General features: G+C 52.7%; 2 protein-coding genes across 2 annotated transcripts; one reads left to right on the top strand and one right to left on the bottom strand.

Annotated features, from left to right (window-relative positions):
* Positions 1 to 304: 304 nt before the first annotated feature.
* Positions 305 to 2247, top strand: LOC120708831. The gene is made up of 2 exons (XM_039994251.1): positions 305 to 1080; positions 1219 to 2247. Exons 1-2 carry the CDS (start codon positions 754 to 756, stop codon positions 1825 to 1827), a joined length of 936 nt encoding a protein of 311 aa, XP_039850185.1. The 5' UTR covers positions 305 to 753; the 3' UTR covers positions 1828 to 2247.
* Positions 2248 to 3679: 1432 nt separating this feature from the next.
* LOC120708830 (serine hydroxymethyltransferase 7-like) lies at positions 3680 to 8034 on the bottom strand. The gene is made up of 4 exons (XM_039994250.1): positions 6644 to 8034; positions 4596 to 4998; positions 4355 to 4456; positions 3680 to 4255 (listed from the first exon to the last, which is right to left on the bottom strand). The coding sequence occupies exons 1-4, from the start codon at positions 7691 to 7693 to the stop codon at positions 4032 to 4034; spliced, it is 1779 nt and encodes a 592-aa protein (XP_039850184.1). The 5' UTR covers positions 7694 to 8034; the 3' UTR covers positions 3680 to 4031.
* Positions 8035 to 12916: the final 4882 nt, after the last annotated feature.

The following is a 12916-nucleotide window of genomic DNA, read 5'->3' as shown; positions in this document are numbered from 1 at the left end:
CTACTCGAGCCATTTCCACACAGACAGGCCTCTTTAAGAGAAGAAGAAGAAGAGCTGCTGCATACGGAGTACAGTACAGAGTAGGTTCGTTCAGGGACAGGGACCTGAATAAGCAGGCAAAGTGGGCAGGGAAATTCAACGAATGCCGCCAGCAGGAAACCTCCAAGGGCCCCACTTGGCTGACAGGGATCCACTCATCCACACCGCCCTTCCCGGTGATAAACAGAAACAGCTGCGGCGCGGTCAAACCGATGACCGCGGTTAACGCTAACCGTCCTTCCCTGGTTGGCTGAAAGCCAGAACAAAGCCGAACCCCGGCACGTTAAAAGTTTGGTAAGCACGCCCACCACCCGTACACGCCGCGACCTGCCCGCTGCCGCACGGACACAGCCCAACAAAGCCCGCGCGCCCGACCCGGGAACGCAAGAGCAAGAGCAGCGAGCAGAGGCCGCGACCATGGCTACTCGGCCGCTGCCTCTCGCCATCATCACCCTTCCCCCTCCCGTCTAGACACGCATCATTGCGCTCCTCCGAACGCCACTCCTCCCCTCCCCACCCGTGCCTGTCGCCTGTCTCGTGCTCTCCTCTGCCCCGCTGCTCCTCTTCTTCGCTTCCCTCCCCTTGCTTGCCCGTGCCGGTGCACCGCGCGGCGGCTGGCTAGCTATATATAGCCAGCCGGGCCGGCGTCCCTTTCCCGATTCCAACAGTGCGGCGGCGGCGGCGGCGGAAGCGGAAGAGGCAGCGGGGGACGCCATGAACGCCTTCTTCACGTCCCTGGCGCGCGGGCTGGACGACCTGGGCCGCGCCGGCGGGCTGTCGTCGCTGCCGGCGCTGCTCCGGGCCGCCGCGCTGCTCCGGGGGCTGCACTCGCAGCTGACGCTCATGGTGGGCCAGCTCCACCTGCCGCCGGGCGGGCGCTGGCTCGACGAGTACATGGACGAGACGGCGCGCCTCTGGGATGCCTGCCTCGCCGTCAAGCTCGGCCTCGCCTCCGTCGAGCGGTACTGCGCGGCGGCGTCCTGCGCCGCCGCCGCGCTGGAGGACTGGCTCCAGGACCCCTCCCCCCTCGCCACTCGCCAGGTTAGTAGTTGCTCTTCGGATGCTCTCCGTTGAATGGAACACCCTGCGACTGATCGAGAGTGTAGTCATGATCGGGTGAAGCTTTTCCTGCCATGTTTCTCCCTCTGATGTCTGAAGGTTGCTGATCGGTGCGCGCAGGTGATGAGGGCGATCTCGGCGTCGAGGAGGGAGGCGATGGCCGCGGAGGAGGAGAACCGCGCGCTCGCGGACGCCAGGATCGCGCCGCTCGCGCTGCAGCTGGATGGGCGGCTGCTGCTGCGCGCCACGGACGCCAGGCTCGCCGGCTTCAACGGCTTCCGGGGGCTCCTCTACGCGCTGCACAACGCGAGCTCGCTCCTCCTGCTCATCCTCGCCAGCGGCGCCGTCTCCCGCGCCGCCGCGGCCGGGGGGCCGTGCGCCGCGGAGGCCGGCGCGGACGCCGCCGGCGGCTTCGCGGCGTCCATCGCAATGCTGCAGCAGAGGATGGCGGAGGAGGCCGAGTCCGACGGCCCCGGCGCGCCGCGGATCAGGATGTGCGAGTTCCGGTGCGCGCGCGCCGCCGTGGAGGCCGCGCGGGAGGAGGTGGAGCGCGCCGCCGCGGCGGGCCGCAAGAGCGAGGGCGGCGTCGTCAAGGACAAGGTGGAGGAGCTCAAGGCGTGGCTGGACGTGCTCCGCACCGGCACGGACAGCCTGGTGTGCCAGCTCGACGACTTCCTGGACGACATTGTCGAGGGCAGGAAGGAGCTCTCCGACCTGTGCAGCCACTGATCGATCGATCGGCCACACCTCCGGACGACCCAGCATAAAGATCATCATCACGAATTCGCATGAATGAATGCATGATGCTTGTTGCTTGCTTGCTTGCTTGCATGGTGGTACAAGCAAAGTTAATACGTACTCGTACTAGCAGTGTCCCTAGCTATAGCAATATTAGCATGCTGTCCCCATTCCCCATCTTCTTTCTCTCACTATAATCCCCGTCTCTGTCTAGGCCTCTAGGGATGGATGGAGAGGGATGGAGTCTGTGTCGCAGCATTTTGGTTGGCCATGACCATGATGCTGTTCCTTTCTCGTTGTTGCGTCTGCGTCTCTGCCATGAAAGGAGAGACCTGATGGGGATGAAAGAGAGAGGGAGGGAGGTGGGGAGATGCAACTGATCGATCACAGGAAGAGATCCCGGTTCAGGAATCGGCGGCACACTCGCAGCTGCGCATCGAAAGGTTGCTTTTTGTTTGTTCGCCTGGGGGGTGTGGCGTAGGCTGGACCCTTGCTATCGCCGCTGGAAAAAGAACGCAACAGGCCAGCCCAGCTCCGGTTGCTTGCTTTGCTTCCGCCCCCTTTACACTTCTCCCCGATTTCACTCACTCCCGGCCTCCCGGGGCTTCAACTTCACGACCCTTTCCTTTCGTCAGCTCGCGTCAGGGCATCTCCACGGAAACGTAAACTACGCCGAAGCCATCATCACAGTAGCACTGGGTAGCAAGCTCATCATCAGCCTAGCAAACCAGTAGCATCTCTCGTGTCCACACGGCAACTGCCTGCCACGACTTTGGCGGAGCCGGAGCCTAACGACCGCGCCGGCGACGGCGACGCGGATCACATCGCCGGCAAAAGGGGAGCCATGATGGCCCCCTTTCTCCACGGACAGGTGCCCGCGCTCAATCAGGCGGGAGGCGTAGGAGGAAGGAAACAGAAGCCGCGCGGCGTGTGCAGGCACTTCGGGCCAGGCGCTGTTTCTTTCTCCGTTAGGAAAAAGAAAACGAAACAAACCCTGAAAGCAATGTGTGAAACGCCGAGGATCTCGCCAGTTGTTTACTCGTAGTGGCGGCCTCACCTCCGCCCCCGTCCATCATTACGGCGAGGGAGATGGGCGGATGGGAAGGGAGCGCGGGGGAACACATGACCGCAGCGAAGAACACTGTGGCGGCGGTGTCCCCGGAGGCTGGCAGCGGGTGGTGGATCGCAATGATTAAAGCGTTTTTTCTGGAACGGCGGCAGCTGGGACGGAGAAATTGGGACTGGGGAGCTGCGCGGCTTTTCTGCTGGGAGGACCTCGCGACGTCGGGTCGATGGATCGGTGCCGGGCCATCATTTTCCTCGAGGAAAGATTGCCCATGGATCGATCGGCGACAGGCAACTGAAGCGGATCATGGCCGGAAAGAAAAGAGGCGTCGTTGGTGTCGCGGTCGGGTGACTCCGGGTCTCCGAAAACAAACGAGGGGCGCGAGTCTGGGCTGAAACCGGAATTAGGCTGCAAGCCGGCAATGTACGGAATTTTCATGATGTCTCTCCCCGACAACGAACAAAAGGAGCCTCATGATGCATTAGCTGAAAATATCGACATTCGTGTCACTGTTGTTGGCATTTTAGTCTATACGAGACGTATATTCAGGCTGGAGCCTAGATCCCGTAAAAGGGAATGCTGACAAAATCAAGATGTTAACACAACAAAAATCTACTTACAAGCTCCGAAATCCGCATAGATTTGACAAAGCATTCAACAAGATCATGAAAGCATGAACAATAAGGCAGCAAAGTCTCAACACTCAGCTGCAAGGACTTGAGCACTTGCAGCTCAATGGCTTTTAAACTTACGAAACAAATCATACGCCCCAGTGCATTTTACCGTTTCCAATCGTGTTAACCAGAGATTAGATGGTTAAGCTTATTCATCCTAGCAAACCACAGGTTTCAAAAAGCAACACAGGTCCTGTAAGAGAAGAAAAAATAACCTCCTACAGTAAATCGTCATACCAAGATTCACTACATACATAATAATCCGCAACTTGGACAGTGAACTGTACATATAATTGCTTGAATCGAGAGTCAATACCGGTAACTAACAGAAGAAAAAAAACAATCTCTGCTATTCGTTCTGAAGCTGAGACTGATAGTATGGACGAGCTTAAGGACGACAATGTAGCAGATGAGCGATGAATCTGGATAATTGCAACTGTGGTATATATGCACATTCATACATCAAAACCTGGCATCGCAAACTGTGATGCAAATGCCTCAACCTGATTGCGGAGTTCTACAACATCCTTATTGTTCTGTAGTCCTCGTAGAAACTCCTTTTGTAGTTTCCCATGTTCTTTCAGAACATTACTAGCAATCTGAGTCGCCCTGATGAGGAACTCTGCAATCAACTCGAAATCATCCTCTAAGCAACCTCTAGTAGTCATTGCAGGTGTTCCTGCAACAACACAATTGTATCAGTACGACTGACTTCCGTATTTATATTTGGGGACAGACCCAAAAGGGCCAAAACAATGTTGGAGTTCAAAGAACTAACCGATTCGAACACCTCCTGGTGATATCGAGCCATTATCCCCGTAAATTGGTGTCTTGTTGATAGATATGTGGCATGCCTCACAGACCTTTTCGAAGATCTTGCCTGTCCAAATTTAATGTACAACATCATAAGCATTTATACAAAAAGGGTAAAAGTAGTAAAAAACATGACAGTTTATAAAAAATAATGAAAATTTACGTGGGCAGACCGTGATTAAGGAAAATGGTAGTAAGAACTATACCCGTCAAGCCAAGAGTTCTGAGATCCCAAAGCACTAAGTGATTATCTGTGCCACCAGTAACCAATCTGCATTTTCTTCTGAGCAAGGCTGATGCCAAAGCCTGGGCATTTTTCTTGACTTGTTGAATGTATGCTTTATACTCAGGAGTTGCTACCTGCTTCAGGGTTATTGCCAAGGCAGCAATATGATTATTATGGGGCCCTCCTTGCATTGAAGGGAAAACACCAAAATTTATCTTATCCTCAAAGTCGTATTCACCCTCGTCCCCTTGAGAAAAAGATCCACCTCGTTTCCTTAATTTTTTCCCTTTCCTGAAGAATATTATACCACCTCTAGGACCCCTAAGGTTCTTATGAGTAGTTGACGTAACAACATCACAGTAGTCGAAGGGGCTACGGCATTCCTACAAAGGCAAAATAATCAAGTGTCAGCAAACCACGCTCATTGAGCAGTTCATTTCCATATAATACTTAAACAGCAAGCAACAAACAGCTCATCACATAACAATATCAAAGAGCATTGAGCTAGCAAAGTGCATATCACACAAGCAAACATGAACTTACAGAAAGAAATTTAAGAAGGTCAAGTTGAAGATTAAAAAACAGTATCACCTATGAGTAAAGTACAAATACTACGACCCTGTTTGTTTCCGCTTTTCTCAGACACGCTTACCACAGAATCGAAAATAAGCAAGGCGTTTGGTGGATTATCGCTTATTTCCACCGACAAGCCAATTATAATCGGAAACAAACAGGGCCTATACAAGTTCAATATGAGTGTGATTTCAGTCACCTGAAACAACAGTAAGTACCACAATCCTTTCAGCAAGGGAGTGCTTTATGCTTAAGCCCTTTCAGGCAAGGGTTTGTGTTGCAGATGGAGAGCAAAGAGTACTATTAGCTTCATTGATGATGGCTCTTCAATCTAAGTAGAATATCCTGCTCTGAATGCACAACTACATATGGTTTTGACAACTTTCTTTGAAGCTACAATTATAATTTCATAGGCAACAAGAAAACAAAAAGAGTTTGCAAGGCAACATCTGATATGCTGAAGCAAAACATGTTCATTTCAGTTGCAATGCATTTAAGTGGTAAAAGGTGTCAAGACTGCCATAGCATTACAATGATAAGGACATTTCCAGCATAGACAAAACCAACAATAAAAAATGAAAAGGCCCCACATAATTCATATTCATCTTTCAGGTAATAGGTGATTGGCCAGACACATTGTATGAATTCACATGTCAACTTATATATCTGGGATCAAGAGCAAACTCAGCACAAAATACAACCAGAATACTACCTTGTGCATTTAAACATCATACCAGACTACAATACCAGTCTAACTAATAGACCAGACATCAAGATCATGCATTGAATGGGTTCAATTATTTTTTAAAAAAAATCCAGAGAAAAAAGGTAGCAACAACCATGGCCATAGGTAATAATGCAAGTCCTAAAATCAGAAATAAGTTCCATCATTGCGAATTAGTTTTTGCCACAGTGAAAGACTAAGAGGCTAAAGGAAAAGAACCTTCTGCTCTTCTGCATTATCAATCAGTAAGATAACGACAGGATTTACTCGATTTGCATATAATATATGTTGTTTCTAGGTTCCAAACACACAAGAAAATATAGTTTTTCATAAATAATCTTCTAGCAGGTCTTTAAGTACTACGATAAAGATATAACTGCAGATTATTCAGCCAGATATAGTCAAATTACCCAAGAAATGCTAACCTATATAGGGAAGCCAGAACCTTCAGATATTGTAATTCAAGAGCAGCTGGCGGCTAGCTTGCAATATTAGTTCTCTAACAAAATTACTACTCCTACCTCCAACTCCAAGTAAAGCAATCAGCCAATCACACAAGCATGCGACACTAAGATGTATATCTAGTACAATTATGCGTGCTGTTAAGCAGGATGCAGCCATACTAAGATTACAAAATGTTGGTCTAGAAGTTGCTCCTAGTACTGTTGTGCGCACCATTAAGCAGGATATAATGAAACAAATGGTAAGATATCATAATGTCTCAAAATTACCTTTGCTGCAACAAGACCACTGATATGCGCCATGTCGCACATAAGCACCGCACCACACTTATCAGCAATCAACCTCATCCGTGTGAAGTCCCACTCTCTGGGGTACGAGCTCCCACCACAGATGAGAATTTTGGGATGGAAATCCATTGCCCGCTCCTCAACCTTGTCATAATCAATATACCCAGTTTGTGGGTTCACCTTGTACGACAAGCTCTCGAAGAAAATAGAGGCGCCTGACACCTTCTTCCCACCAGGAGTGTAGTAACCGTGGCTAACATGGCCGCCTGACGGTGGCTCCAGCCCCATGATGCGATCCTTGGGTTGAAGTAGCCCCGTGTAGACACCCAAATTGGCGGACGTGCACGAGTAAGGCTGGACATTGACGCCCCAGCAGGCGGGGTCGAGACCGAAGGCAGCGAGGGCGCGCTCGTGGCAGAGCCGCTCGATGGCATCGATGTGCTGGTTCCCGCCGTAATAGCGAGCACCCGGAAGCCCCTCGGAGTACTTGTTGGTGAGGTGGCTGCCGAGCGCGTCGAGCACCGCTCGGCAGACGAAGTTCTCCGACGCGATGAGCTCGATGCCCCGCACCTGGCGGTCGAGCTCGCGCTCCATCAGCGCGTGCACATCCGGGTCGGCCTCCGCCAGCGACTGGTTGCCCCAGGCGCGGACCGCGGTGCGGCGGGTCTCCAGATCCGGGCGGCAGCCCTCCCCCGTCGCCTGCCGCTTCGCGGGGCGCAGCGCCGCGGACGAGGACGAGCAGGAGGAGGTCTCTCCTCCCCCGCCCCCACCGCCGTTGACCGCGCGGCGCGGGCGCTTGACGCAGAGCGAGTGGCCGAGGAGCGAGAAGTGCTGGTCTCCCCCGTCGTCGTCGTCGTCCTCCCTCTCCCCGCCTGCTTCCCCGCCCTCGAGACGCTCCGGCTTGGCGTCCTCCGAGTCGTCGAACAGCCGCAGCGGCGCGGCGACCGCGTGCACGCGGGCGTGGGCGTGGGAGGGGCCGTGGGAATGGAGCCCGAGCGAGAGGTCCGACGACGCGGGCCGCGAGAGATCCATACCTTACCGATCCGCGAGAAATCAACAAACCCTAGCTAGCTAATTCGTCAACAACGACAACAACAACAACCAACGCGACAGCAGCAGCGCAGGCGGGCGGCGCAGGAGGAAGAGGCGGCGGTGGCTGCGAGAGGCGACACGGCGGCGGAGAACACCATGAGCCTTTGGGGATCAATCGAGGCTTTGGGAATTGGGGGAGCACGAGACGACGCGTTGGAATTGGGGAGGCGGAGGGTAGCAGCTGGGACGAGGGAGGTGGAGGAGGGGAATGAATGGGCGCCGTGCTCCAATTGATGATGAAGGCAAGGGTTGTGGGTTGGTGGTCGCGTCGCGTGAGATGTGGAGGTGGGATTGGGAGGGATGGACGAACGGGAGGAAGAACCTGGACGGGGAACCGGCCGGAGACGGTCGATGCGGTTGCCATCGGGCCGGGAGGACGGGCACGTGCCCGGCGAGGGCTGGCTGCCTGCCTGGGCTGTGGGCGCCTGCTCTTGGGCCCCTGCGCCCCGGGCCGTCGTCGTCATTGTTACTGCAAATGGGCCCAACCGATCAGTCGACACGAATATTTTCTTGAGTAGATAGATGTAATAATCATGTAAAGCGTAAAAAGGATACATTTTTTTAATCATGTTTGAAGCGAGTGGCGACGTCTGTGCTTACGTTTGACACATGCTAGCAGTGCATCATAATTAATATCTATCTAAAAATGTGCTTTGCAGTGTCACGGTTGAGCCTCGACATCGACCGCCACGTTGAGCGCTTTTCGGTTTTGAATTGAGCGGGTAATCTGAAAGGAAAGCTTGAGTTCGAAGTCTTGGCTGTGGATCCGGACTGTGGTGCGTAGCAAGTGTCGTGGGTTTTGGGTACCCACAGCCGGGTGGCGGAACGCACCCGTCTATTCCCCGAGGGAGAGTACTCGGGAAAGTGCCAAGCTATTAGGCTAATCTAGCTCAGGGGCAAGAGCGCAAGAACACACGGATTTAGAGTGGTTCGGACCGCCGGAGCGTAATACCCTACATCCATTGTGAGATGAATTGCTCTTAGTATGAATGAGTCTATCCTCTGCCTACCTGGGGCTTGAGTCATTCTCTAGCGGACGTCCCCCTTTTATAGTGCAAGTAGGACGCGTACACAGTTGTTGGCCCCCAACAGGTGGGCCCAACAAGGATGTATACTATACTAAATAGACATTAATGGTGCTTCAGTGATGAAGAATCTCTTGCCGGATACGCTTCACCGTCCTGTCGACTCTCTGACCGAGGGGTCTTCTCCTTTACCATCGGTGAGGCACCCGTTGAGGCAGTGTAGGTTGCGGCGTAGACTGTTGGGTCTACCGCGTAGCCGTTAGGATACTCCGTCGCTGGGTTGTCGTGTCTAACTGGCGTAGCAAACCGACGTGCGTGGCGTAAGTGGCGCCGGCGGCTGTACTGGGTACCTTAGTAACACGCGACCAACAGTACAGCATGGCAAAAGTCTCCTCGGGCTCTGCTACGGCAGAGCGCACTAAACGTCTCCCGCATTGAATGCGGTAGGTGGGCAAGTCTTCCAGAGGAAGCTTGGCAGCCGCGCGCGTACCTGCGCCTGCGGACACGTGGCGGCTCCGGACCCCCTAGGCGGGGTGTCTGTTCCCTCCCTGCTGAGGGGTCCGGAGCCGGCAGGGGTCTGGGACTCCCTGGGGGGTCCGGGGGCCCAGCTGTTTTAGCTGAGGGCTACCTCCTCCGGGATACGTGGCGTCACCGGACCCTCTCCAGGCGGGGAGCGGGTCCGGGGCCGCCCTGCCGGGAGAGCAGGGCTCAGGACCACAGGGGTCCGGCTGCTCGGCCGTCAGGGCGTAATTAAGGATAACTACGAGGCTCTTGCCTAGACACAGCAAGAGGGGGTACCCCAGTCCGGGGGTACCGACAGTGGCCCCTGGGCCCACCTCGGGAGAGGTTCGAACCCGCAGGTGGGGCCACTAGGGACAGCAGACTCGGATACTAGGGGACTCGTAACAGGGCAGTGAAGTACGTAGGCTTAGGGTACATTACCAGGCTAAGCTACGCAGAACTTCTCTACCCCAGGATACGGGCACCACTTCTCCTGAGCAGGTCCCTAGGGGTCCGAACTGCCTTCCAGCTAGAAGGGGTGTCAACCTGACCACAAGCTAGCAACTCAATTTGGATCGTTAGTAACTAAAGAAAAGACTCCATGCGGGAGAAAGAAACATGCAGGTTGAACGAACAAGTGCTATTAGGTTAAAGTAAGGATAGGACTGAGAAAGCAAATCTCCTTTATTGCTTGACTCGTGGTGTACATCAGAGGTCGGGATTACGAGGGCGGACCTCTACCGCTCTGGACCACTTGCTGGTGTCGCATGTTTGTGCGATGAAGCCAGAGATCGGGTTTACAAGGGCGGACTTTTACCGTTCTGGACCACACGTAGGCACCAAATCATTACAAAGGAGAAACATACTCAACCCTATCTAGTGATAACCTACAGCCGTCGCCCCGAAAGGCGTGCACATTGCTGGGCGTAGAGGAGCTGCCATCTTGGGGGCTCTTCTGAGTTGTTGGGGCGATGGCGCCCTGGACGTGCTTGTACAGCATCATCCAGCATCACCTCGGGAGGTTGCGGGGTTCCTCCCAGCACAAGAATTGTCCTATGCTCAGATAGCATGGGAACAAATTCTTTGGCTCTGAATGGGAGTGGCCCTGCCGTTGCCAGCTGTCGCCGTCTGCCGTCGGAGGCCGGCTCGATGACCGCTCATCACGAGCTGGGTGCTCGTTTGAATGAGCACGGAGCGTGTAGAAGGGCGGTCGTTCGCCGGCTCGACCTTGGTGCTGGCGTTGGGCCCCCGCACCCGGTGGCGGAGTCCTGTCTGTAGCAGCACCGAGAGAGACTCGGTCCTGGGGAGGGAGGAGTCGACGGTCAACTTCCCCCGGGCGACGGTGGTTGGCTCCAGGCTTCGTGTTGAGAGAAAGCCTTGAGCCGACATCACGCCCCCGGGCAACAGGCGTCGCCCCCGCGCACCACCGTGCCGGCTCTGAGGCGTCGCAGTGGCGACGCACAGCAGGCACCGCTGCCGTGCACCACCGCACCGAGGGCGCTGGTGCCTCAGCGCAGTGACATGCGGCGTAGGTGCCACCATGCATCTCTTCATCTTCTCGCTGCTGTCGCAGAGGATGAGCTCAGCCTCGAAAGCTTGGAGATCTAGCCAACGCCTGCATCTATCCCCACGGACGGCGCCAAATGTCATGGGCTTTTGGGGGTACCCACAGCCGGGTGGCGGAACACACCCGTTGTAAGGATCGATGGACCAAGAGGGGGGGTGAATTGGGCCTTTTTCAATTTCTAAAACAAGGTAAAGCAACATTAACCTATGCAATGCTAGTAGGGCACCAATTCACCAACCGGATAACTAAGCTACCTACACAAGCTAAGAGAGATAAAAACAAAGTAAAGCCTAGTAAGGTAGAGCTAAGTTATGATCTCTAAGTCAAGCACATGAATAAATTGCATGAAAGAAAATGCTTGAATAAAGAGAGTGGACAAGAGACGACCGGATTTTTTCCCGTGGTATCGATGTGTTGGCACACACCCCTAATCCACGTTGTGACACTCACAAAGAGTCTTGTCACCTCCCATGTCACCGAGACTTGGGCGCTCACTAAGAGTCTCCGTTCACCATCCCGGCGTGGTGGAGCTCAAGCCACGTACAATCTTCTTCTCCGGGCTCCCACAATCCTTGGCAAGCTCCGCGAGAAATACCTCGATCACCAAGATCGCCTAGGTGATGCCAATCACCAAGAGTAACAAGCTAAGGCCTTCACTTGAGCAAGAACCGATCACCAAGAACGGATGCACACTAGCTTCTCTCTACTCAAGTCCTTAATCTTGCTTCTTGATTGATTGAATGCACAAGTATGTGAATGATGAAGCTCAATGTGGCTCTTGACTATAGTATGACTGTATGGATGTTGCCTGGTGTCAAGAGTGGGCGAAATGACCCATTGGAGGGGTATATATAGGCAGCTCACACAAATAGAGCCGTTGGAGAAAAGCTGCCAGAAAACTGCGTAGCGCCGGTTAATCCGACGTCCCTCCAATAGTCATCGTCGGTTTAACCGGTGAATGTAAACTGCCACTTCTGAAAACTAGCCGTTACCACTTGGACAGATTAACTGACGTATCATCGGTTTAACCGGTGAGTGTAGTTGTCCACTGATCAACTGAAAAACCAAGTCTCTGGACAACTGCACCGACGTTAACTCAAACCTATTGTCGGTTTAACCGGTGAGTACAACTTTTGAATTCCTCTGAAAAAACCATCTCACTGGTCAATTGCACCGACGTCTTGATTTAAACAGCGTCGGTTTAACCGGTGTATAGAACTTGAAATACCCTGGAAAAACCAACTCTGGACTAATGCACCGACGTTAATTTCAAACACGTCGGTTTAACCGGTGTATTGAATTTGTCCAGACTCTGCTGACTTCGTTTAACCGACGTATAGAAAATTTAGAGCGTCGGTTAAACCGGTGTATAGACTTTTTCTGATTTTGTCTTTTCTGATTTGAGTCTTGAATGAAATCCAAATATTCTTGACATATAGTTTGAGAACCACTTATTTGAACTTCTAGAAACCTGAGTGACCATAGTGTGCATCCATTTTCAAATGACCATGTCCATGCTCAAGTTACTTAACCTTATCCCCTCTTAATAGTGCGATCACTATAAAACTATAAAACCTATACTAACCTAAGTGTCCTTCTCAACCTTGTGACACTTAGGACTAGAAAGATCCTTAGCCTTGACATATAATTGAATTGAATACCGAGATCGCCTTTTTGAATAATGAAATTTAGGGGCCTCTTTTGACATATGACCAAATGAGCGATAATGATCTATTAAGCTGCACAAACTCATTAGTCACAATAATGGTTGTCATTAATCACCGAAACATACCTTGAGGGCCTAGATGCTTACAATCTCCCCCTTTTTGGTGATTGATGACAACACAAACATAAATAACGAGAGAGCGAGAAAGATAAAACAGGAAAAACACGAGCAAACTCGAAAGCAGGACCAAAGAGCTCAACGGCTCAAACGAAATCCATAGATATGTCTCAAAGAACGGCATACTCAAGCGACAAATGTACATATCCATGAATTAACACCAAATGTGATACAAAGAATCAAAGTCCTGATAACTACGAGCTCTCTCTAGCTCTACCCTCCCCCTA

This window comes from Panicum virgatum, chromosome 5K (assembly GCF_016808335.1).
Source record: "Panicum virgatum strain AP13 chromosome 5K, P.virgatum_v5, whole genome shotgun sequence".
Taxonomy (NCBI): Eukaryota; Viridiplantae; Streptophyta; class Magnoliopsida; order Poales; family Poaceae; genus Panicum; species Panicum virgatum.
The sequence above is the reverse complement of the archived record's forward strand: the minus strand, read 5'-3'. Positions and strand labels throughout refer to the sequence as shown.

Excerpts from the sequence above, each read along its gene's own strand:
- LOC120708831 (XM_039994251.1), top strand. The coding sequence starts at position 754 with ATGAACGCCTTCTTCACGTCCCTGGCGCGCGGGCTGGACGACCTGGGC. Across the intron at positions 1,081-1,218 it reads CCCCCCTCGCCACTCGCCAG|GTGATGAGGGCGATCTCGGC; the intron begins GTTAGTAGTTGC and ends CGGTGCGCGCAG.
- LOC120708830 (XM_039994250.1), bottom strand. The coding sequence starts at position 7,693 with ATGGATCTCTCGCGGCCCGCGTCGTCGGACCTCTCGCTCGGGCTCCAT. Across the intron at positions 4,457-4,595 it reads CAGAACTCTTGGCTTGACGG|GCAAGATCTTCGAAAAGGTC; the intron begins GTATAGTTCTTA and ends AAATTTGGACAG. Across the intron at positions 4,256-4,354 it reads ACCAGGAGGTGTTCGAATCG|GAACACCTGCAATGACTACT; the intron begins GTTAGTTCTTTG and ends GTGTTGTTGCAG.